This window comes from Euprymna scolopes, chromosome 17 (assembly GCF_053919585.1).
Source record: "Euprymna scolopes isolate OS-2025 chromosome 17, ASM5391958v1, whole genome shotgun sequence".
Classification (NCBI taxonomy): domain Eukaryota; kingdom Metazoa; phylum Mollusca; class Cephalopoda; order Sepiida; family Sepiolidae; genus Euprymna; species Euprymna scolopes.
In genome coordinates, this window is record NC_136498.1 from 12,060,201 (window position 1) to 12,085,945 (window position 25,745).

General features: G+C 34.6%; 1 protein-coding gene across 1 annotated transcript in view; it reads left to right on the top strand.

Annotated features, from left to right (window-relative positions):
- The window catches only part of LOC145296663 (membrane metallo-endopeptidase-like 1), a 336,498-nt gene that overhangs the window by 253,464 nt on the left and 57,289 nt on the right, over window positions 1–25,745 (top strand). The window contains exons 16-18 of the mRNA XM_080142602.1: window positions 1,139–1,190; window positions 8,126–8,193; window positions 23,501–23,631. Of these exons, the coding sequence (XP_079998728.1) occupies window positions 1,139–1,190; window positions 8,126–8,193; window positions 23,501–23,631 (251 nt within the window). The remainder of the gene's footprint in view (window positions 1–1,138; window positions 1,191–8,125; window positions 8,194–23,500; window positions 23,632–25,745) is intronic.

Consider the following 25,745-nt stretch of genomic DNA (forward strand, 5'->3'; position numbering starts at 1 on the left):
CAATATGGGCTAGTGTATTATAATTCTTTTTTTTTTCTTTTTTACTTTGTTATATTATCCCTTTCTCTTAGCATTATACGTCTTTCCGCGAAAAAGTTAAAGATTTACATGGATCTATTGATCATTTCTTGAACTCATAAATGGTTGGTGAAAGGGAAGAAGGGGGGAGGTATGAGACGTAAGAAAGAAAAGAAGAGAGGGAAAAGGGAAGACGACGATAAGAGAAGAGGGGGCAAAGGAAATGAAGGATAAGGAAAGGAAGAGAAAAAAGCGAGAAGAGGGAGAGAGGGGGTTCAAAATTTGTTTAATAGTGGTAGTTTGTTTTCTCTCGCTTGACTAAAACCTGTTTTTCTAGAGCACCTCTAATATTTATTACTATTTCATTTGTTATTTTAATGTTCATTTATTTATTAGTATATTTATATATAAATTTCTTATTTATAGTCTTAAAACGTTTATTGTTGTTAATCATCATCATCATAATAATAATAATAATAATAATAATAATAATAGTAATAATAATGCAAACTGTAAGAAATATGCATATACATAAGTATATATTATACATCACATCAACCGACCTTCGCTGCCCAGTGGCAGTTGCCGTTGAGGCGATACAGGCGCTGAGGAGCAGGCAGGATTCAGGGCAGGACACAGCATGCGAGTAGATCTTCAAGCTCAGGATTTTATGCAAGAGATACCTTCAACACAAAGAAGATCTCTTTCATGTATTCGTAAACATTCAGAAAGCATCCGACAGAGTGTGGCATACGGCATCTGGGCGAGCATGAACTACTACACCCTCAACGCTAACCTCATCTACGTCACCGTTTACCTGAATGAGGACATTAGAAACTGGTTCCGACCAACAGTTGGAGTGAGACATGGATGTTTGTGCTCGTCGCTACTCTTCGATGTTTTCCTTGGATAAATTGTGACAGATGCACGAAGAAAACCAAGGTAAAATATACATGCACATAAATATATAATTTAAGATTGTGACTACTTGGCAAAAATATGTACAACCAAATTTCATATTATTGCTAATGACACCTGTTAACGACTATATAGAGACACATAACAAGAAAAAACATTTTCACTAATATATAAATCATAATTACTTTTTTCTATCTTTCAGCCATTCCCGCCGGTGTTATACGGAATCCATTTTTTGACATTCACTCACCAATGTAAGTAAAACTAATATTGTTTTCTATTATATATATCGGAACGTATTTTTGTTATGATAAAGTCTGTTAATATATTGAATATGTTATAACAAATCCCTGAACTTACGCGTCGTTCACGATTTCTCTCGACAGTTTACTGTCTACGCTCGAATAAGGTATTTATATGTTGTTAAATTTCCTTAATTCTTGTGGTAATTTTTAGTGTCCTACATGTAACAGCTTGGCAAATAGAATCAAAGTGACTTCGTGGCTGGATTCAGATAGTTCGACTATTACGAATTGCCACTGACTACACTGATGACCGCAAGAAAATGGAATATTAGTGTCTGTATGTAAAAAACAACTGCTATTTATAATTATTGAAGCCTCTTTAAGAAGTATAAAAAATTGAGCGCTCTCTGGGATGTATAAGGGTTTATGCAGCGTTCACGATTTGCTCGTTGGACCCTTCTCGACTGGTCACTGTACGCGACCGAATTTGAATTTGACGTTTATAGATTGTTAAGTTCTCTTAATTCTCGGGACAATTGTCAGTGGCCCAAAGATAACAGCTAAGCAAATGGAGTCATGGGTAGCTTCCTGGCAGAATTCGGATGTATCGACCTATAGAAAATTTCTCTTCCTACACTGATTATTGCGAAATCATGAAACACTGTAAGTATGAACTAATAATAATTATTATGTGTGTGTAATAACCATAGAACATTAATTCAAAATATTACTAGCTTATCGGCAATGGACGCTTAAATGAAACGGATGCTCGCCAATGATCGAGTGGAAAATATTACAAGAAGAAATTTAAACGACGTGTGTTGATTATGTTTGAATGAGAATCTTGGAATTTTAAATTTGAAAGACGTCCCAAAATTGCAAAACTGTAAAAATTAAATAGTAAGGATAAATTAATCTGCACGTTACGATGATAGTGTCCATCGCAAATAGATAAAATAGAATAAATTAAAGAAGAGAGCATCAAAATCGAACACAATATTGAATTTCAATCGAGCACGTCCTTATGTAAGGTCATTTCGGTTACTTAACACACTTCAAAACAAAGTAAGCCAACACTCAAATTAGGGAAAAGGAATGTCAAGTAAAGTTCTATTTGTTTTTTTTTTGTTTGTTTGAGAGAATCTCGGTCAATGCTCAATACAAACATTCTTAACAACAAGCCTGTAAGTAAATAGACTACACACTACCAACCTACCTACCGTACTATATATATATATATATATATATATATATATATATATATATATATATATATATGAAAATAGAATGGAGGTGGAAGGACATGAATACTCAACGCTGTGTCCGATTTATGCGGGCTTTTTCAAGAGGGATGGTCATTGAAAAAACCCGCATAAATCGGGGGAAACGTCTATTCTATTTTCGGATCGCCGGATTTAATCCAGCTTAACAATTATATATATATATATATATATATATATATATATATATATATATATATATATATATATATATATATATATATATATATATATATATGTACATCCAAATTACGAAAAGAATTAGACTACAGATTAATCTTGTTGTTTCAAGTCCTAAAAATATTTTGGGGGGGATGGATAATATTTTTATATAAGACAATCACAGCAAACTACAATTGGTAAATATATTAGACAAAGCAAATTAAAAATTGCAAGTTTTATATTTAATTCCTTTTACAAAATATAATTTTCAAAACAAGGAAAATATTGTTTGAACAAAGAGTACATTTAAAGTATTTTTTAATCCATGGATTTCGATGTAAGCTAATCTCCTTATAAGAAAGTCATTAGCAAAATATTTCTTCTGGATTGATATAATTATGCTGTTTAGTAAATAAATTTAACATTTATTAAAGATAACAATATTTGAAAGGGACATAGAAAAAATATAAAAGATTAAAAAAGGAATAACTGAAATTATTGAGCTATTCGTCAACGTTTCGTTTTTACTTTCAGATGTTCTCCGACAAAAGTCTTTAAATAAAGACGAAATGCTGATGGACATATAAATAACATTTCATTTTTACTATTTTATTATAATTATGTTGGAATATTATTTTCATAATATATATATATATATATATATATATATATATATATATAATATAAAGCTGAATGTGTGTGTGTGTGATCACAAATAGGCTCCTATATGGTAGACTATTTTAAAAAACTGATTACATATAATGATAGAATATGTATCGAGATACAGGAATGGGTACGTTTGATCTGGCAGAACGGTGGTTCATTAAAATTGTGGGGTCTGCGTTCGCGCCTTGTTCAGAAAGTATGGAAATAAAAAAATAAAAAATAAAAAAAACGTTTACAAGTGTGTTTGATATAGATGTACATAATAATACTTTGATAAGTATGTTTTAACTTAAACAGGGATGGTATAATAAAATTGTGGGGTGTGCGTTCGCGCCTGGCCTCCATAGAATGGAAATAGGCACACACTTTAATAAATACTTTTCATATCTATCTACGTAAGTATACTTTGATAATTATGTTTCAGTTTGAAGAAATATGGTATAATAAAATTATGGGGTGTTTGTTCGCACCTGACCTCCATAGAATGGAAATATGTCACAAAGTTTAACAATGTTTTTTTATATAGATCCACGGAATATTGTGATAAATGTTTCAGTGTGAACAAGTATGGTATAATAAATTATGGGGTTAATCTATTTTATTTTTACTTTCATCATATTTTGCTTTGGTTTTGATACCCCAAATTCGAAGCTATCTCTTTAAAATCCTTCCTTTTCATAACCTATCATATATTCATAAATCCGAGTCCATTTTCTGTAGGCTGTTTTTGAATCCAGTCAACGACGGGTACTTTTGCTAGTATATATATATATATATATATATATATATATATATATATATATATATATATATATATATATATAGTGTTGGCAGTTGTCGGAAAAAAGCATATCCAATTGCGTACTAGGTTGGTCTACAGCTTCTTTGATGACTGATTAATACATCTGTCATGGTTAAAGGTAGGCTCATATCGTCGTATATCTTGCCTCCTTCCTTGTTTTCATAGTTGTTTATAAGCTCTTTCTCTCTTGATTGAGATTGTCGGACTGACTTCCTAATCTTGGTTGTTATTGTCACTAATACATACAATACAAACAATTAGCTCTCTCTCTCTCTCTCTCTCTCTCTCTCTCTCTCTCTCTCTTTCCCTATGCTCGTTTGAACCTGATCGTGGAGCGTCATATGTCGCGGTTTTGGGTAAATTCTTTCCAGTTTTGCGTGTCAATTTTAGCGTTTTGAGATAATGCTTACAGATCTCCTTGTAGCGCAACTAGAGTCCGCCTATTTTTATGTTGCATAAAGTTAGGTTGCTGAAGAGTATGTCTTTTGGCAATCTGCCATTTTTATTCTGGTGACGTGTTCCCAGCCAGCGGAGTCGATATTGTTTCAGGAATGTATACATAGTTGGCAGATTGAAGCGAGAGAGGATAACGTTTTTGTGTGACCTTGTCATTCCAGCTAATCCAAAGGATCCGCCCTAGACACTGTAAGTGGAGGACATTCAGTCTTTGTTCGTGCTTAACATAGGTAGGCCAATATTCGCTGCCATAAAGAAGGGTGAAAATAATGCATGTTTTAGAGTTGTCCCAAATACATCTTGTGAGTTGGGAAAGGGTAGAAGTAGCTTTCCAAATACGTCTTTCTAGGTGTTTACTGTAATGGTCGAATCAAGGTACTGGAAGCTGTGGATTACTTCTAGAGAGGTGATACTTCTAGAAGGATGTATATATATATATATATATATATATAATTTGAATATATATTTCTTATTTACAGAGATATTGCCACTCTTGGGGAAACAGGGGAAAATGAGGAAATTCAAAGCTAAGCGGTGTCAGATAGAAGGCTATTAGAAGAGAACTGCTAGAATCTAGAGTGAATAGGTAGACTCTACATTGAAGTGCTTGGAAGTGCTTGTATTTTCGTTTAGAAGTTACACCTGCATTAATATCGTCAGGATAAATCTCGCTTAAGTTATTGTGGAGAAATCACAGTGATGAAATACTCCATTATTAGAATATTAGATTAAAATTGAAGTAGGACTTCAAAACGAACTACAAAATGCACGGTTCCCACCTCTAACTATGACACTACTTCTATTAAAATTTTCTTCAAAACGATTTCTTAATGAATATATGACAAACTTGGGTGTTTTGTTATTTTATTTTTGAAAATTAAAACTTTCGAAGAAAACGGAAACCAGATGATACTTGTTTTATCTGTGTATCCTCCAGATATATTCTACTTGAATTATCGTTAATTAAAGCCGATCTTGTGCAATGTCCACTTGCAGCTATTTTGGCAGATTCTTTTGAAATCTATAAACCAAGACAAATTTACTGGTATGAAACCGAATACCAGCCACATTATCGTCGATTCAAGATATGTTCGAACAAAAAACATCGAAAAACGAAAAAAACGAAAGAAAAATAAAAAAGAGAATAAATGAAAATACGAAAATCGGTGTCTCTTTTAAATTGTAAAAGAGAAAGACGAATAAGGTTTAAAATGAAAAAATACAAAAACTCGACAAAATGAAGGTGGTCAAATTGAATAGATGCTTTGTTCGGTTTTTGCGTCTTACACAATCTACACCTTTCCATGGATTATCGAATACGGAAACACAAGATTTGTGAACAGCTTATTTGCAATGAATAATGAAAGCAGTTGCTATTGTAATCATAGCTGAAGGGTAATTCATATCCTTTTACGTTGGCGTTAATGTTGAAGCAATGCATCTGATTAGGCTTGAACGATTCCATTTTTCCCACCTCTGTTCAGCATGAAACTCACAATTATATTTATATCAATGTTCGGTTTAAGGACGGAATCATCCTAAAAAAAGATGAAGCAAGCTCCATATTTACTAGACTGAAAACAATAATCCATCAAAAATCATAATCTCTCTGTCTGTCTGTCTGTCTGTCTATCTGTCTGTCTGTCTCTCTCTCTCTCTCTCTCTATATATATATATATAAATAATAACGGACCAATACATTTACATATATATATATATATATATATATATATATATATATATGTATGTATATGTGTGTATATATGTATTATGTAAGTGACCTTATCTGTCTGTATGATGAACAGTCTTTACAAACTTTTCTGTAAATTTTTGGTCTACAAAATAGAAACTATATATATATATATATATATATATATATATATATATATATATATATATATATATCGGGACTTGAATCTCTGGAACAAATTCCATTTAGTTTTTAGCCGTGGAAAATAGTTGCCAAGGGATCAAAATCGTAAAGAATTTTAGCTTGTCGGGCATCAGACAACTACTAAACATGTCATTTCTACGCATGCGCTAATATACATTTGTATGTTTAACAACGTTATTTTTTAAGTTCTTATATGCATAATGAATAAGGCTTGCAAACTACATGTTGTTGTTTCGATTCTAGCTTATGGCACTTAAGTTATATATCTATATATATTATTATCTATATATATTATTATTACTTTTGAAATATACTACTACATATTGGGTACAATATAATTCTCAATAAACTATTGACTTTAAAATAATAAATACGAAATCTGTATAAATTATCATATATATTAGCGTATTTAACAACCGAGCCACGTAGGAAATCCTGGTAGTGAATGTATAGACATTTATTAAATGAAAGTGATTAAAGCTTCAAGTGTTAAAGCAAGTATTATTCTATGTGTGTGTGCGTGCGCGCGTGTGTGTGTATGTGTGTGTGTGTTTGTAGTTTTATCAATAGTAACTTTTTAACCTTTTTTACTATATAAGCGTAGAATGTTTCCGGTTTGTACTATATATATATATATATATATATATATATATATATATATATATATATATATATATAGGGCTCCATCAGTCTTAAACAGACTATGGATAGCCACGAAGGGGTGCCTGCGCGTGAAGTTTTTTTTTTTTTTTTGCGGGAGGTGCGCAATCTTCAACCACACCTCTCCTGAGTCGACATTGTTAAATATCAGTGGCAAGTGAAGTGTATGTACAAGACGACTGGAAACAAATGGAAAGATAAACGGAGGGCACATACGGCGCCTCAAATACCCAAATGCTCACCCATTTGGTACTTACCAGGCTCAACGTTGACATACTAGTTCCCGTCAGATCACCGAAGTTAAGCAACGTTGAGCCTGGTGAGAATGTTTCCTTCAAAAGCACATAATTTTCGACCGAGTCTTTGATCTTCCTCATATATATATATATATATATATATATATATATATATATATATATATATATATATGTATGTATATATATATATATGTATATATATGACTACTTCATTTAATCACATAAATTAATATTCGAAAGTATTATTTTATGCGTAAACTTTTAGTATTTACTTCAACAGTGTTCAATACATAGGTAAAGTTAGGTAGTAAGTTATAAAAAATATATATGGCAATTAAGCAACACATAGTATTGTACACAGAATATTCTGTGTAGCTTAATTGCCATATGTATTTTTATAATTTACTTACTATATATATATAGTATATATAGGACAGCCGAACCTTATTTATATTTAATCATTGTTTAGTGTTTATATCAATTCTTCCTCAAGATAACTAATTTAAAGTAAAACAGAAGTCGATATTTAAAAATACGTGGCGTGTCTATGTCGTGGAAAACAATGTATGTTCTTTTATTTTACGTCAGAATTTAAAATACATTGTGCATTTATGAAGCGGAATGAATGTATTTTTTTTTTTTTTTTTTTTTTAAGATCGATGTTATGAAGGAAGTGTTGGTTGGTAATGTGATGTAAAATTCTTTGTATATTCCATTGAAACAATACAAAATATTGGCTTTTCCGGAAATGTCTTACTTTTTTTTAGGGCAATGAATTTTGGAAGTCTTGGTACAATCGTTGGCCACGAATTGATGCACGCCTATGATGATGAAGGTCAGTCTGGGTTTTCATTAATAAATAGCATATGCAAACCAGGCGTTGTAAGTGAATTAATTTTAACACACGTTTTCTATTCCTAGCCTTCATTTCCTTAATTTTCTATTTATACTATATTTATTTATTTTACATAATTAAAAAAAAATGATCTTTATTTTTGTCATATATAGTGCAAATGTAGATGTTATATAATTCGTTAGAACCAAAAAAACCTTTAAAATAAAGTTCCCACGAGGAGCGCAATATTTGAATTCAGTGTAATTTTAGCTATACTGTCGAGTTTTGTATTTAGAGGGAGAGAGAGATGGAGAGAGAGAGAGAGAGGGGGGATTTTATCTACTTCGCACATAAAAACACTACAAATTTATACAAACAAATCGTTATGTAACAATAATTATTTACTTTATATAACATTATAATATTATTTGTTAATTATTATGCATTTATTATTTATATTTCTTTATTTTTATTTATTTTATATTATTTCTACTAGCTATATTACTATTTCTACTAGCTATGTATATATATATATATATGTATATATATATGTATATATATATGAATACGCAAATACACATACCGTCACACGCATATACATATATATACACACATATTATATATGTATACATACATATCTATACATATTTTCGTTCGTATATATATCTATCTATATATATATACATATACGTACTTGATATATATATATATGTGTGTGTGTATGTGTGTGTGCGTGTGTTAGCATAAAAACACAATACATCATATAATTAAATGTCGTGAAAATACGATTCATAAAAAGTGAAAGGAACATATAGTATAATATTAAGAATTTTTTAAGAATTCAATTTAACATTATAATATGAATTCTTAATTAATGCTGCAATATTTTAAGTTATAAATTTATTATATTTTTTTCTTAGAATATCCTGTTTTTGTTTCTTTTCCAGTTTTAACAATTGGTCCTTTTACTTTTTCATGTAAACTTTTTAACCATATTTCTGTTCATGCTCGCCTTTTTCTATATAATCCATGATTTTTCAGGCTTAGCTTTGAAATAAATTTTTCTCTCTCCGCTTTACTTGTGCCCATGTAAATTATTACCGACAGTACAACTGAGCGACAGATCAAGACAGCGGTGAATTATTTGCGACATTTTTTAAATATCCTTTTACATCATCATCTTCGCCGTTCCCAGCCATTTCGAGGTAGCCTAACAAATTTGGTTGCTATGGTAAGCCAATAAAAAATAAAACAACCCTCTCGTTACTTACAGATTCCGAGAATTTTTGGACACAGTAATTTTATTTAAACTTTTGTTTTACTGAACGAAAATTGATTTTTTTTAGATATAGCTAAGAGGTTACCTATGAAGTGTAAACATTTTTTGAAATTTGGTCACAACATGAGTAAACGCTGAAGCTTTAAAGCAGTTTTAAATGCGTAAAACTAACAATTAACTATATATTCAAACACGGTAGTGTTTTAATCATATATATATATATATATATATATATATATATATATATATATATATGACTACTTCATTTAATCACATAAATTAATATACGAAAGTATAATTTATGCGTAGACTTTAAATATTTACTTCAACAGTGCTCAATACATAGGAAGAGCTAGGTAGTAAGATAGATATGGCAGTGCTCACTGCATAGGTAGAGCTACGTAGTAAGCTATAACAATATATATGGCTTAATTGCCATATATATTGTTATAACTTACTATGTATATATACATACATATATATATATATATATATATATATATATATATATATATATATATATATATATATATATACATATAATTTTTAAAACGTTTGCATACTATGCGTACGGTTTTCACTCTTGGAATGATAGACCAATCTTTTTCAATTTTAGAACATGTTACTCGGTGTTGTAAAGATGTTGGGTAATTGCGTTACTTATTCATCGCCTCCATTTTGTCGTGAGAGACAATGGATACACTCTATATGGATCGCTGAACATTTTTCTTTCAAGCATGTGTTGCGCAATTCCAACCACAAATATCCTGAATCGACACTGCATTATTCCGGGACGACTGAAAAGAATTCTAAGATAGCGAAGAGCACATACAGCATCTGGTATTCCAAAATGGTCACCCATTTAGTTCTGATCAGACTTAACGTCGCTTAACTTCGGTGATTTAGCGGAAACCGGTGTGTCAGCGTGAATAAGGCGAGTATTAATGATAGTTTTTGGAAAAAGGAGTGGATTAGGGGATTTCGCTTATGCAGATCAACATGCTAAAAGAAATTCTACCTAAAGGTAGAATTTCTTTTGAAAAGGCGTTTATTAGGGAGTTTGTAGATGGTATATTTGATTATGCCGTAGGTCCATTAATTGGCTTATAATAAACTTTCATTCAAATTCGAAAATCTTATGAGAAGAAAGTATTCGCGAAGTGTGACAACTAATGGCGAACGTTTGAAATAAATTGAGGTTTTAAAGTGGTTTCATGAATCTTGTCATGAAAAGGCGCAGACAAGTATGCTTGGAGAAACGTTGCTAGAGGATTGCATATCGTGTTAGATACATGGTCACCGATTGCGGACAGAGAAGCTAAATCACGATTAAGTGACCATCCTCATAATTCAATTGCATCGAATCGAACTAAAGTTGGGAAGAGCATTCCTACGGAAATACTACCTAAATAGATTGCAACTCTTTTGGCGAAGATTCTAGTCATCCATTTTCATATTCTTTCGATCTACCTATCGATCTCTCTTTTCTTCTCCTTCTAATATATATATATATATATATATATATATATATATATATATATAATTTCATAAAAAGAACTGCATCTAAGATACGTTTTCGAGTCTTTTCATTGCGAAGGTTTTGTTAATAATTCTTTAACCAAAAGCAACATTTTGTAATAACGGATTTATTGCAAAGTTTTTTGACCGACTCCTTTCTATTATCTTTCTCTTCTATTCTTTCTATCTATATTCTTCTTCTTCTTCTTCTTCTTCTTCTTCTTCTTCTATTCTTCTATCTTCTATATCTTTTCTTCTATTCTATCTTCTATTCTATCTTCTTCTATCTATCTTCTTCTTCTATCTTCTATATAAACAAAATGAACTCATTTTTTCCCGTAGGATTTTGACCTTAATAGGATTAAAAATCAAGATATTTCATGCAAATATAATATGCACAAACGGCAGAACAATATCTGAGGTGTGTTATAGGCTTATTATTTCTCAAATTCCTCGATAATCTTAGATTTCTATACTTTTTCTGCTAAGAAGTCACGGCCAAAATCGGTTAAGATCAATGGAAGTGGTAAAATATTTTCTCTCTAATAAATTCCTCCTCCCCCTGCCACCACTTAACACCGTTTGGGGATCGTTCACAAGGAACAGTTGAGAAGAGAACACCGGTTTGGCTTCGTAGTTCTTTCATGTGAAGTTATTTAAAATCACTAAACTAAGCTGCAGTGCTCTGTGGCGTAGTGGTTAGCGTGCTTGACAATTCACATAATATTTTCACGTTCGCGCCGACCTACCGGAGTCGTTTTTTTTTTCCTAAACAACTGTAATGGACTTTTCTTGGTGGCCGAACTGTTAACGTTGCAGATGTTTTTTTTTGTTTTTTTTTCACACTTTATTTTCCTACTTTTACTCATGACTCCGGGTTTGATCCTTCCTACTTACCTACCATAACATTTTTTAAAACTCCCCCCCGTCCCGGAAACAAACACTCGGGCAACGCCGGGTACCCCCGCTAGTATATATATATATATATATATATATATATATATATATATATATATATATATATAGATAGATAGATAGATAGATATAGATATATATATATATGTTGTGCTACCTCTCTATATTTTTCAGCCTATTCTATCTATCAATTTATTTTTCTACCAATTAATCTATCTTTCTATTTATTCTATCCTTCTCTCTCTCTCTCTCTCTCTCTATATATATATATATATATATATATATATATATATATATATATATATATATATATATACCCCAGTCTTTGATCTATCTATTTAGGAACAATCTACATATCAATTTCAACTTGTAATATCTATCTATCTATCTATTTACCTATGTAATTTTCAACATATGCATCTATCTATTTATGCATTTATTCTATCTTTTTCTATATTTTTCTATATTCCAGTCTATAATATATCTAGTTATTTGTTTCTCTCAGTAAATTTTCTATTGTATTTATCTATCTACACATTTATCATATTGAACTTTCATATTGAACTTTCTATATATCTATTCATATATTTCAACTTGCTTATGTCTATCGATCTTGCTGTCTATCTATTTTTATTCTTTCTCTTCCTCTCACCATCGCTCTCTCTCTTTTCTTTCACTCTCTCTCTCTCTCTATACATATATATATATATGTATATATATATATGATATACATGTTTCTCTTTCATTATATTTACATCTATCTGTGATATAAACGAACACTTGTTAAAGCGCATTCCTTTATTGTTATACCTTAAAATTAATCCAGGCGGTCGACCGAATAAGTCAAAAACGGCTTTTCAAAATCTTTATTCCGCGGAGTTTCAAAAAAGGTTATTCTTGCTATTCTTCTCATCAGAGAAAAGAAGGAAATTGGCAAATTATTATTATAGCGTAACTAAAGTTTGCTGGCTAAGTCATTGAATGAAACAGCACTCTATGATGGTTTATCATATATGAGAGCTATATTAAAACGATGATCAAAACTGCGATTTAATAGGATCATTTGATCGGTGACTGATCCATTCTACGCCAGAGTTGTAGTAGCTATAGGGGTTTGATTTATAGGTTACATAGAATCTATCATTTACGCACTAATCTTTACAGTCAATATACAATAACTCTTTTACAATAATCCATGTATATATTTAAATATTGTTTTCTTTCTCTTAAGGTTCATCTGTTATTTGCTCTCTTAATATATTTTAATTATTACTACATATTTGAGAGTGTCATGTCTTACACAGCGCGATATTGGATGACGACATATTTTTAAGCTTTTGGAAAGTATGGAATCACCCTTACTTGACATTATTCATGTCTGTATCCTTCCCCGAATTAATATTATCTGTCGTAGTCACATCTATTGATTTAATAGAAAATATACGCGTACAAATCACATTCATCTACGCCATATGCAAACTATGCATCTGATTTCGCACAAGCAAAAGGTGGCATTGCATATAACATGGTAGCCTTCAAATCCAATGTAAACAAGTTCTATAAAACTTAATAAATAATCGAATTCTACCCAATTTACACCATTAACGATTACTTTACCCTTATCCTCGAGTGGCCTTCGAGCCTCGATAAGTAGTGACAGCCAAGTAAAAAAATCAAATTATTGTTATGAATACAGATATTCGAAAGTAGATAGTTTTTCATTTTAATTCACTTTCATCCGATTTAAACAATATAATCGGGACCTTAATTCTAACTCGAGCAGAACGCGCCACGTTGTCTTCTAATTATCACTGCGGAAAGGGGAAATCTTGCTCGCACTGGGGAACTAGGCTTTCCATTTTTATAGATGCTATTTGTTTTGCTTTTCTGCTCAGCATGATTAATAAACCACAAGGTCATATCCGCCCGACGCAAACATTTGCTAGTCAAACACCATTCATTAATGATACATCTCTTTCCGTCATGACGGCATAAACAGCTAACAAGAAATGGGATACAATTTAAAAAAGCAGAACATAATAATGTTGCTATCATTCTGTGGATTTTAAATTATATAGCATATCAACTCATCTTACATCAAACAACTATATAGTGAAGATCGATATTTGCATGCAGAAAGAATCAATCGACTATACCCGGAGTTTGAATGTTGTTTTTGATGTAATACATTTTGGATTCGATCTAACTTCTCCATAACAGTCTTTATTGAATTATCCTGAGTATATTGTAAAGATGTATAAAAAAGTTGGGTATATTTTTTTTTAAAAAGAAAAGCAAATAATGGTTACATGTTATATTGGCTTAATAAAGCTTTCGGTTATATTTTACTGAACAATGCAGTTTTATTATTGATTGGTTTCATTTTTTCCATGATTTGAAGAGGAAAATTGTTTATATTGTTGTATGTTTATAAATTATAAATTAGATTAATAACCTTTTTCATTGACGGCGTTATGTTATTAGTGAAAATAACGAATATTTTAATTAATAATGCCCGCAGGCAACACACTGTTGATAATGATAGAATTTAAACAAAGATATCTTATAAAATATAAGTTATTATATTACCTAATATATGTTTAGAAGCGAACATTAAGCTTAATTATTATTTTTATAAAGAAAGATATGCAGACACAGGTTGTCTTCATTAACCACACACACTAATATACACACACATAGTCACTACCGGACCTTAATAAATGGTGACTCCTTTGTATATATATATATATATATATATATATATATATATATATATATATATATATATATATATATATATATATAGTAAGTTATAAAATTTATATGGCGATTAAGCTACACTGAATATTCAGCGTTTCATCCACCCTAGGATTCTTCATATAAAAACGACAAACAACCACAGAATTCGCGCATAAGCCTAAAGAGTCCTAGAGTTGATGAAACACGGAATATTCAGTGTAGCTTAATCGCCATATGCATTTTATAAGTTACTAACCAGCTCTACCTGCGTAGGGAGCACTTTTGAAGTAAATACTTAAAGTTTACGCATGAATCTATACTTTCGTATATTAATTTTATGTTAGTAAATTAAGTAGTTATATATATATATATATATATATATATATATATATAACTACTTAATTTACTCACATAAAATTAAGATACGAAAGTATAGATTTTATATATATATATATGAAATAAAATGGAGGTGGAAGGACCTGGATACTCAACGTTTCGCCCGATTTATGCGGGCTTCTTCAAGAGGGATGGTCATTGACGAGAGAGTCGGAGGATTGGGGCTATATATAATGATGGGGGAGAGCAGCGTGTTTTCCTTATGTAAATTAGATGTCATATATACATGTATATACATTTTATGAGAGAAGAACTAATTAGAGTAAACTAGTGTAGTGGATTACGTCTAAAAGATAAGATATCGTAGAGATTAAAAATTGTGTTTGGAAATATAGCGGTGATAGATTAAATAAATAAAATGACACGAGATTACGAAAGAATTTTTTTTTTTTTTAAATTAGAAATAATTGAATTGGGATAAAATAGCGCAGTAACTTAAAAGATGGTATCTAAAAAATAAGAATAGGAGGTGATAAAATGGAGTCTAAAAATAGATATAATGATAAAATACAGTAAATAAGTAAAATAAAAATAAAATTAAGTGAAATTACGAATTTTTTTTTTTTATTCGCGTTTAACCGGTGTCTTAGTTTTTTTTCTTTGATAATTATTTTCGACAGAAAGGGAGCAACGTGGAAAAAACCTTTTCTTTGCTTAATTATATTGCTGGAATGGGAGATTATAGCTGACTCAATTAAACATCGTGTGGATCTGTTATGTATGTGTTTAAGGAAAGATCCACGCACGTTGTTGCGTTGATTGTGTGTTGGTTGCTGTAGTCCAAAGGCTTTCTCGGTGTTTACAAAGTATATCCGAAATTGGGTGGATATGCCATTCCATTGTAATTATCCCCGCGAGTAACAGAATTTGAGCATTGAGTAAAGTGTGTAATGAACCTCGGAATCAATCGTATCAAAGATAGCAAAATACTGGAGATGATATTTGGAACGGCACGTTGGAACGGCTTGCTTGAGGTGTGAGTCTCTTAGAACGATAAATTTAAATATAACTTTTAACTTATAGTTTTAATTTATTTTCTTCACCTAATTGATATATATATATATATATATATATATATATATATATATATATATATATATATATATATATACTGAGAATGAAGCAAAAACAAAAATAGAACCACTAAACCTAACAGAAACGAAACTTCACTAGAACCCAAAATTATTTTTAAAAAAACATGTTTGTAGACAGTTTTATTATACCCCTTTAGGCCTGGCTCTTGTAGAGAGAAGGGCATCGTCTCTATAGAGACATCCTTGGATTTGTTTAAAGTGTATCTTATGCTCTTTTAAAGGGAAACTCCCACTAAATCTCTCACCTAAGGAGACTCCGAACCCATAAGGATATCAAAATTATTGGGGGTATCCTTCCTAGTCCAATATGTCTTTACCAAATAAATGAGAAAACTTCTGGCCAAGAGAATCAGTTTAACTTCTAAATCCGTTAAATCTGAGTATTCTTTTGCATTAAAAAGGCGGTTCATTAAAAAGCATAGTAGATTGGTAGTAGTTGTTTATGTCAAATGTAATAAAACTTAGATTATGTTTATCTTTCAGGAAAGTAAACCAATACATTACCGATCAGAATTTTGCCAAATTAGTAAGCTTACTTTTTCCATTGCAGAAGGGATAATTCTATCTGGATTATTTTGCTTCATGCACCAATATAAGAGTTAAAGGGGCAAATTAAAATAGTAGTAGGATTATCTTGGAAATGAGTTTTGTGATCCTTGAGGGTAAATCTCGGGGTGCCTAGAGTTAATATTTCCGTAAATTTATGATTATTCAATCGATTGTAAAAAGTATTTTTGCATCAGCATTAATCTTATCTAAAGTGTTAGGAGGTACAAACTTGTAAGCTCTTTTCATTATTTGCTTTTTGCAACTAGATGATGGTGGGGGGAAAACGGCTCCCCAAATGAAAGGTGATTACAATTAGCAAGGATATAAGGAGTTTAACCCCACATTGATCAAAGTTGATTGCTTGTGGACGTTCCTGGCGATGCCGAGAACAAGGTTGTATTTATTTGCTTCCCCACTGAGCAAATTAGGGACAATGCCGTTTTTTAATGTGGAGAGAGAGGGAGGGGAAGGGAAAGGGATACCAGCTCCCGATGTGTGGTAAATGGGAGCTGGATAGTGACAATTGGTATGAAGGGTTTCCCCTACATTGACCAAGGTCTGATATGTGGGGTTTCCCCCACATATGGTCTTTGCTTGCAGTATCTGTCGGAATAGATACTACACTTTGCTTCCCCACTGAGCAAATAAGGCACAAGGCCGTTTTTTAATGTGGAGAGAGAGGGAGGGGGAGGGAAAAGGAGACCAGCTCCCGATAGGTGGGAAATGGAAGTTGAATAATAACTGTTGGTCTGTAGAGTGATCCCTACATTGACCAAGGTCTGATATGTGGGGTTGGTATTTATTTGCTCCCCCACCGAGCAAATTAGGCACAAGGCCGATTTTTAATGTGAGGAGTGAAGGGGAAATGGGGACCAACTCCCCGAGGAGTAGAGGAGCTGGATAGTGGCAATTGGTATGAAGGGTTGCCCCTACATTGATCAAGGTCTTATATGTAAGGTTGCCCCCATATATGGTCTTTGCTTGCAGTATCTGCCGGATAGATACTACGCTTTGATCTTGTCACCTCCCCCGGCCATGGAGGGCCGAGAATAAAGTAAGTATTTATTTGCTTCCCAACTGAGCAAATTAAGCAAAAGGTCGTTTTTTAATGTGGAAAGAGAGGGAGGGGGAGGGAAAAGGGGACCAGCTCCCGAGAGGTGGGAAATGGGTGCTGGATAGTGACAATTGGTATGAAGGGTTGCACCTACATTGACCAAGGTCTTATATGTGGGGTTTCCCCCACATATGGTCTTTGCTTGCAGTATCTGTCGGAACAGTACTACACTTTTATCCTGTCACCCCCGACCACGGAGGGCTGAGAAGTGTTTATTTAGCCCTTCGGCCCCGGCCTTGGTATTATCTACTGCCAAGGCCTCATTTGGGGTCCGAAAGCGTTTAGGCACCAAGGCCAGTAAGGGGGTTGTGGGAAAAACGGGTTCTTTGCTAAACTAATCTAGACTTGTAAAAACAAGTACTTTATTAGGTATGACTATTCTAGAATCGCTATCATACTACAACAACCGCGTACATTCTTACCAGGACCTACTTAAAACACAACTCCCCAGCTTACGGGATGGCGGGCGACATTCATTGTAAAAGAGAAAAATATTTACAAAAAACATAATGATATTTACAAAACAAGGAACGTTAAATATTTACAGTTTAACCAAACAAAATTGGATATGTACAAAACAAGAAGTATATATATATATATATGGGGGTGAGATGAAGGAGAGGGGGGGCAAACTAGAAAACACCCCAAAAGAAAGAAAAATAAAACAACTAAACAAAATGCCTATGGGGGCGGGTTAGTAAGGGGTCCCTCCCTACCTACTCACTAATCGTTAAATTGAGCGCCCACTGTCTTCTGGTCCCTTCCCCAAAGGAAGGGGTGAAAACAAGCAGGTCGTTCCCTAATGGGGAGTGGGGGACCTAGGGGACAGCAATTCCGCGAAAATAACATAAGGTTGGGTAAACAGGGATGGACGGCGTCTTCCAAGATATAATACGTAAGGGGCAAAGTAGACCAGGGACAAAACAAACAGGTGGACTGGGCATTTTTGGAAGCTCTCCTAGTGCCGATGAAAAAATAAAAGTCAGGAACAGGATCGACACACATACTTATCCTAGACTAGGCCCTAATAAAGTATTTATTTTCCACTGCAGGTGGTTACTTTTCCTAACTAAGCTCTACTCTAGAAGACTTTGTCTTGTAAAAAGCGCTGGGTTCCGAGAAAGAGACTCCTGCACCATCCGACCAATAACCACTAAGGCGGGAGCAAGAGCTCAAATTTAGAGCCTCGTCGGATGCACAAGATAGTGTTGTGCATCCATCTCCTATCATAGTCTATGCGGTGCAATCTTTCCCAATCACATCTGATTTTCATTTTAAGTTGATGCTTAAAATAAATAACTAGATCGTGATCCGAAACAGATTGCCCCTCATAGACAATGTTCAGACGCGAAACCCACGTCACTAACCTAGCTACAGCTAGGATCGCTAGGAACACCAACCGTTTCTCCCTAGTAAACGGCGGGTCCACATTGTCGACAACGTATGCTAAATCAAGTGGCACCGATCGCTCGGGGTCGATGAGAGCCGTTACCTGTCCGACATACTCCCAGAGACTCCGAACTCTGCTGCAATGAAAGAACGCGTGTACTCTTGTCTCCTCCTCCTCTTCATCATTGCAGCGTGGGAAGGGGGATAATAGTATTCTCTATCCCTGCAGTCCCTGGCTAGTCTGCCAAAGAGTGGCAGCGCGTCTCGGACTAACCTCCACGTGATCGAAAACTCAGCATTGTTGAGAAAGCTACTGGCTGGCGCCCAACTCCACAGCGAGAGAATTCCCCCCTCGACAGATATAGCCGCTCCACTAGCGGATCGTTTGCGGTTCCCACCACTAAATCCTCATATAGCTTCCTCCTAGACTGCGCAAGTTCACTGGATCCCGGCAATACCCTAAGGGTGGCTCGGCATTCGGTGAAGAAACACGATTCCCCTACTGGTCTTCTGCGACCTTCATTCGTAGGGGCGGATATGAGCTGCGGAAATACAAGTTCCACGGCTGGTACCCAGTGTGTTTCCTCTAACAGTCTCTGACTCAGGAACGCCAATCTCTCAGCATACTTATGACTCTGCAAGTCCGGCATTCCTAAGCCTCCCTCACTAAGTTTCTGCGTACAGACCTGTCTACGGACATAGGCTTTCCTCCCACCCAAAGGAGTTTGAACATGAGTTGCTCTAAAGTCTTACAGCGGTCCGCAGGTAGGGGAAGAACAGACAAGCGGTAAAGGATCAGCGGAAACACGTACGTTGCACATGCTCTGCACAACCCTTCAAGGACAATTTCCTTCGAATCCAAGTCCTCACTGACAACTCGACCTTCGTCTGTACCTCTGACCAATTCTTGTCCAGCTGGAAACCCGGTCCGAACCATACTCCATGAATTTTGACCGGGCCATCAGTCCAGCCGAACGCACCTGTAAGCGAGTTTACTCCAACCGCAGGGCAACGGACTTGCTGCGATTGATTACGGCCCCCGTCACAACTTCATACTGAGCGATCGCCTCCATCACCGCCTTAATATCAAGCAGTCGCCCGGCAAAAACGATGACATCATCAGCGTACGCGGACACCCTGGCAGATTTTCCACTAGGTAGAGCTATGCCGCGCAGGACTGGTCTAGCCGCCTCGTCCCTTAACTTGCGAAGGAAGGGTTCCAACGCCAGGACATATAACAGAGGCGACAGCGGCACCCCTGGCGCACCGACCGAGAGACCTCAAAGGGCTCCGACAACCTACCGTTAACTTGTACCACTACCGCAGGATCACGATACAGAATGGAGATCCACTTGCGGAAGTCCGGATCAAAGCCGGCGGTTTCTACAACAGATCTCAAGAACCCATGGTCGACCCTATCGAACGCCTTGGACTGATCTAAATTAATCAGCGCGGCTTTTGTGTCGGCTTCTAACCCCTCTATGATCGTGCGTATCAAGTGCAAGTTGTTTTGAATCGATCGACCCTTCACAGCGTAGTTCTGATCCGGTTCGACTAAGTCAGCGATAACAACCTGCAGTCGGTTCGCAAGAACACGGACCAAAATCTTCAACTTTGCGTTAAGCAGAGTGATGGGCCTATAGTCATCTAGATTCCCCCCGCCATGTCGTTCTCTCTTCTTCAGAAGCGTGACCACTCCTTTGGTTACCTTCCCAGGGATCGAGCCCTGCGTAAACCTGTGGTTAAACACGCTCGTCAGAAGGGGCACAAACATGGGCGACAGCCTCAAGAACAACTCGTAGGGCAGACCATCAAGCCCCGGAGATTTGTTGTAGCCAACCTGCTTCAACGCAGTGACTACCTCACGCTCTGTAACCATCCCCTCGCAGCTAGCCGCTCGGGCCGCAGTAAGGCGGGGCGAGTCAGCTAAATAGCTGCCAAACTCCTGGCTGCGGAGTCTAGGTAGTTGGGTGAAGCGTTCCATTAAATGTTGCCGAAAGCCATTGCAAATCCCTCGCGCCGATATGAGAGTATGCCCTTCCAGGTTTTTCACCTCCCGAATGTACCCGTCCGAGCCGCGTCTTAAGGCGGCCCCACGCTCAACAGAGTCAACATTCACGGCTTCGTTGAAGACTCTTTTTAACCTAGCTCTAACTACCTGACCTGCGTATTGCTTGCTAGCCAAGCGACTCAGGTCCCCCTTAACTAGAGCTAGTTGTAGGGAATCCTTCCCTGCCAGCGCCCGAGTCAGTCTATCATCTAGGTGCCTTTTGGTCCGAGGCCTAGATAGCGCGAGGCGTTGGCTGTATTGGACGCAAAAGTGCCTAATGGTAGCCTTAAGGTGAACCCGCCATCTACACCCGGTAACCGCCCCCACTAATTCCCTCTGAATTAGTGATGTCAGCTGCTCCCGGAAGTCTTTCGACTCCAATAAGGAGACGTTTAACTTCCAGTAGCCAGCCAACCTAGGCCTCTAACCTAGTTGCAAACGGGCCAACACGAGTTTGTGGTCCGAATGACCTAACCAGTGGAACGTGGGACAAGGTAGGAAATCTATGTCGCCCCTTCTAATTAACATTCTGTCCAAGTATGTACTCGGGCAGACGGCCGCTGGAGGACCGAGAACAAAATGTTAGCTTTGAAATAGTTTCGCTTTTTATATGAAAAAGCCCAATCAACATGTGAGAAGCCAAAATAGCAATAATTTTGTAAAAGTCGCCGTAAGTAAATCTACGCGCGTTCTCAAATCCTAGATATTATTATCTAGCGGGTATATAAACAGTTCTAAGCGATCGTACCCCCCTTTGCGAGACATACACGAAATGGTCACACACATTTTGCCTTTTATATATATAGATGTAGTCAAGTTTGGAGTATTTTTGCTTTATCAGCTGGAACAAAAATATTGGGGCTGGTTTTTACTTTTTGTGCAAAATTGTAAATTTTTCTAGAAACTGGATTAGAGGGGGTATTTGCTTTTTGAATTTGATGCTCTTAACGAGATCTATCATAGAGTTTTCAAATTCATCAAGGTAAGGATTGTGTGCAGTGTTTGGAGTTGATTTAAGCCCGTAGAAATTAAATGCTCTCTTTTCAATTTTCGTTTTAGGGATTCTGGGTGTGGTTGATCAACAAAAGGAGTTTAAAGCCTTCACAAATTAAAAGATGCATGCCTTTCCCGATGGGACGAGGATGTTTTTTTTTTTTTGCAGAGAGAGGAAGATATTCTTGTCGAACATAACTGGATGGGATAGACATGCTCAACTAAGAAATAGCATACAGAAACAACCAAGGCAATAGGAATGAACTGTTTACTATTTTTGTTCAATGTAAACACTCTTATCTTTCTTATTGTGCCCGATTGTATGTTTGAAATATTTGCGGCGTAACTGTTTTGAATTGCGTTATAATTACGTTAGCATATACCTTCTTCATCTGCTTATATAATGTACAACTGTTTAATGATTACTTATAAAGTATGGTGTTGTATTCTATATTTTAACTTAGTGCCGATTTCCTATGTTTATGTGTAGTATTGCAGTGTTTCACCTTGATGTTCGGAATTTTCCGTCAATTATGGCTCAGACTCGACCGGCAATCACTGGATTAAGCCGTTCGAAGTTACAGACGGATACGAATTTTAAAACAAACCGAAAAAAAGAAAATACAATAAATAAAAATAACATCTGCAGAAAACCTGACCTAATAATATTTATAGAAAACACTAAACCTAGCAACATCACGCCTGTGAGAGACAAGGGTTCCAGACAAGAAGACAGGGCGAGGCCAATTAAATTGCACATACGTTTCTTACCTTATCAAGAACTCTCGAGTAAAACAGGGATTCACCAGCCCAACTATGACAACAATATTTCTATACATGGTCTGATAATAAATTTGTAAAGATAGATAATAGCCTCAGATATGAGAAAGTCTCTAGAACGATATAGAGAATCTACTTGAAGGGATGCAGAACACACATCAGTTGAACGTTAACACGATTCAACTTAAAATTCAAAAGAAGATGAAAATACTATTGATCAAGTCTCGTTTTTATGTTACTTGATAATTCTCTGAGCAAAACAGTTTGTTGGTTTTAAATTATGTCTATATAACTCATTGACTCGTCTTATTAAGAATTTATATCTGAAAAGTGATTTGAATCAAATTAATGGTTTATGTGTCAATCATCTGTCTAGACATACACACATTTCATTTATTTATAGAGATTTGTAAACATTATTATATATTCTATAGATTTGTAAACATTATTATATATTCTATAGATTTATAAACATTTTTATATATTTACAGGTAGTTTATACGATAGCAATGGTAATTTCTTCCCATGGCTTTCTCTCGCCGATAAAGAAAAATTCAATCTATTATCACAAGGTTTAGCGCAACAATACTCGAGTTTCCAAATACCAAATACTGATTTATGCGTAAGTATTCTATTTCTTTTCATTTTCTAAGAAACAACCTCTGTCATGAATATGTTTCAGAAAGAGATATCAGTCATTAAATTTCTGGCAAACGTGTATTGAACATAATAGTAACTATGTAAAAAAAGTTCTGGAGCACCAAATTTTGCTTATTTAAATGGTACCATTCCCGGATTCGTTTCTCTTCAAACTTTAATAACGTTAATAAATATGATTCTCATATGTATATATATATATATATATATATATATATATATATATATATATATATATATATATAGGCACCCTGCGATACGGTGGCCCTAGGATATAGTTTTTTCAGGTTGCGATGTGAAAACGATTTTTTTTCCAGCTCTTAGCTAAGGTATTTAACCCGTTTACGGTGTTATTTTTTATGGTATTTCATTATATACATGTGTATTATAAATTGTATTGTATTTTGTTACTAATTTTTAATGCCGTATCCCGAGATTCTACTGCAAATATATATATATATATATATATATATATATATATATATATATATATATATTGCGTGTAAAATTATTAAAGAGATAACATTTTTTTACCAGTTGAGAAACTAACCGGTAGTTTCGTATCAGAAGTTTCAGAAACGTTGGCAATGCTAAGCTGCGCGTACTGTGAAATTTTCGTACTATTCCGCACAATGTAAACAAATTGCCATCGTAATTGCTGAATCCACGATATTTGAGGTGTGTCGAATTATTAACAGGGCAGTTTGTTTCGTCAATAAAATGGGCCCTAAAGGTTGTTTGAGTTGTTCTGAAAATAGTACTGTTACAGAACAGTGGGTAAAACTACCTTCGAAATATTGAAAATGATAGGAAGGTACCATCAAATTGTGAAGAACTTTGTCAAGGACTCCACAAAGGTACGTAAGAGAGCCGGTAAAGGTTAATCTAGACTTGATTCACGCCGTCCTCTACTCCAAATAAAAGGTGGAGTAGTTAAGAACCATGGGCAGATAAGTCTTTCACCAAGCCGAATTGAACAATGTCTCAAAAAGCAAAGTCTGTTAAGCCTGTGGCAAAGCTCCCATTAAAACAACGTCACATACAAAACCGATTGAAATGGGCAGAGGACAACATGAAAACGGATTTTTCCAAAATTTTGTTCACGGATGATTTGCGTGTCTTTCCTGATGGCCCAGATGGCTAGAGTAAGGGATGGGCTTAGATGAACGACATCGTCATCAGCGTTTAAGGCGCCAACATGGTGGTGATGGAATAATGATTTGGCAAGGATTATCGGAGGTACGTAAGTGATCCCATGGAGAGTCCCAGAAGGCGTAAAACATAACGCCAAATGCTTACATAGCTTTTCTTAAGGAGCACTTTGAACCATGGTTGAAGAAGCAAAGGTTAACGTAAAGAAGAACCATTGTGCAAATAATCTTTGTTTGCTGCATGCGAAAGAGCATTATCATGCAAAGAGTATTTACAACAATTGGGGTTCTCTGGGCTACGCAAGATGGTGTGGCCATGCGAATTCGCCAGATTTTACCCATATTGAGAACCTTTGGAGTATCATGAAGCGACACCTCTATGTAAGTGTACGCCAATTGAAGAGCAAATATGAGTTGTGAGATGCTCTCCAAGAGGTATCGCGAGGAATAACTGTTGACGAAATTACAAATTTGACTAATTCTGTGGACCAACGTCTTTTACAAATTATTCATAAAAAAGGATCGCATATCTCCTACTAATTATGTCAACGTAGAAATTGCTATGTAGTTATTGTGCTGTAAAGATTTTTCCAAGTTCATTTAATGTTTGAAAATTATTTCAATAAACATGTTATGGGTATATTGTTTTTTTTTTTCTCAACCTCGTTAATAACTTGACATACTGAAATCAACAGATATTCCTATCTTTTGCCATAGTTTCGCTAATATTTCTTTAAATACTTTTATTTACTGACTGGAGTAGCTGAATAGTATTGTAAGCACTTTCTTAAAGTTTCATATATTTTTATTCACTCGTTTCTTAAATATTTAAAAAAATGTAAACTCTTTAATAATTTGATATGCAGTATATATATATATATATATATATATATATATATATATATATATATATATATATATATGGTCT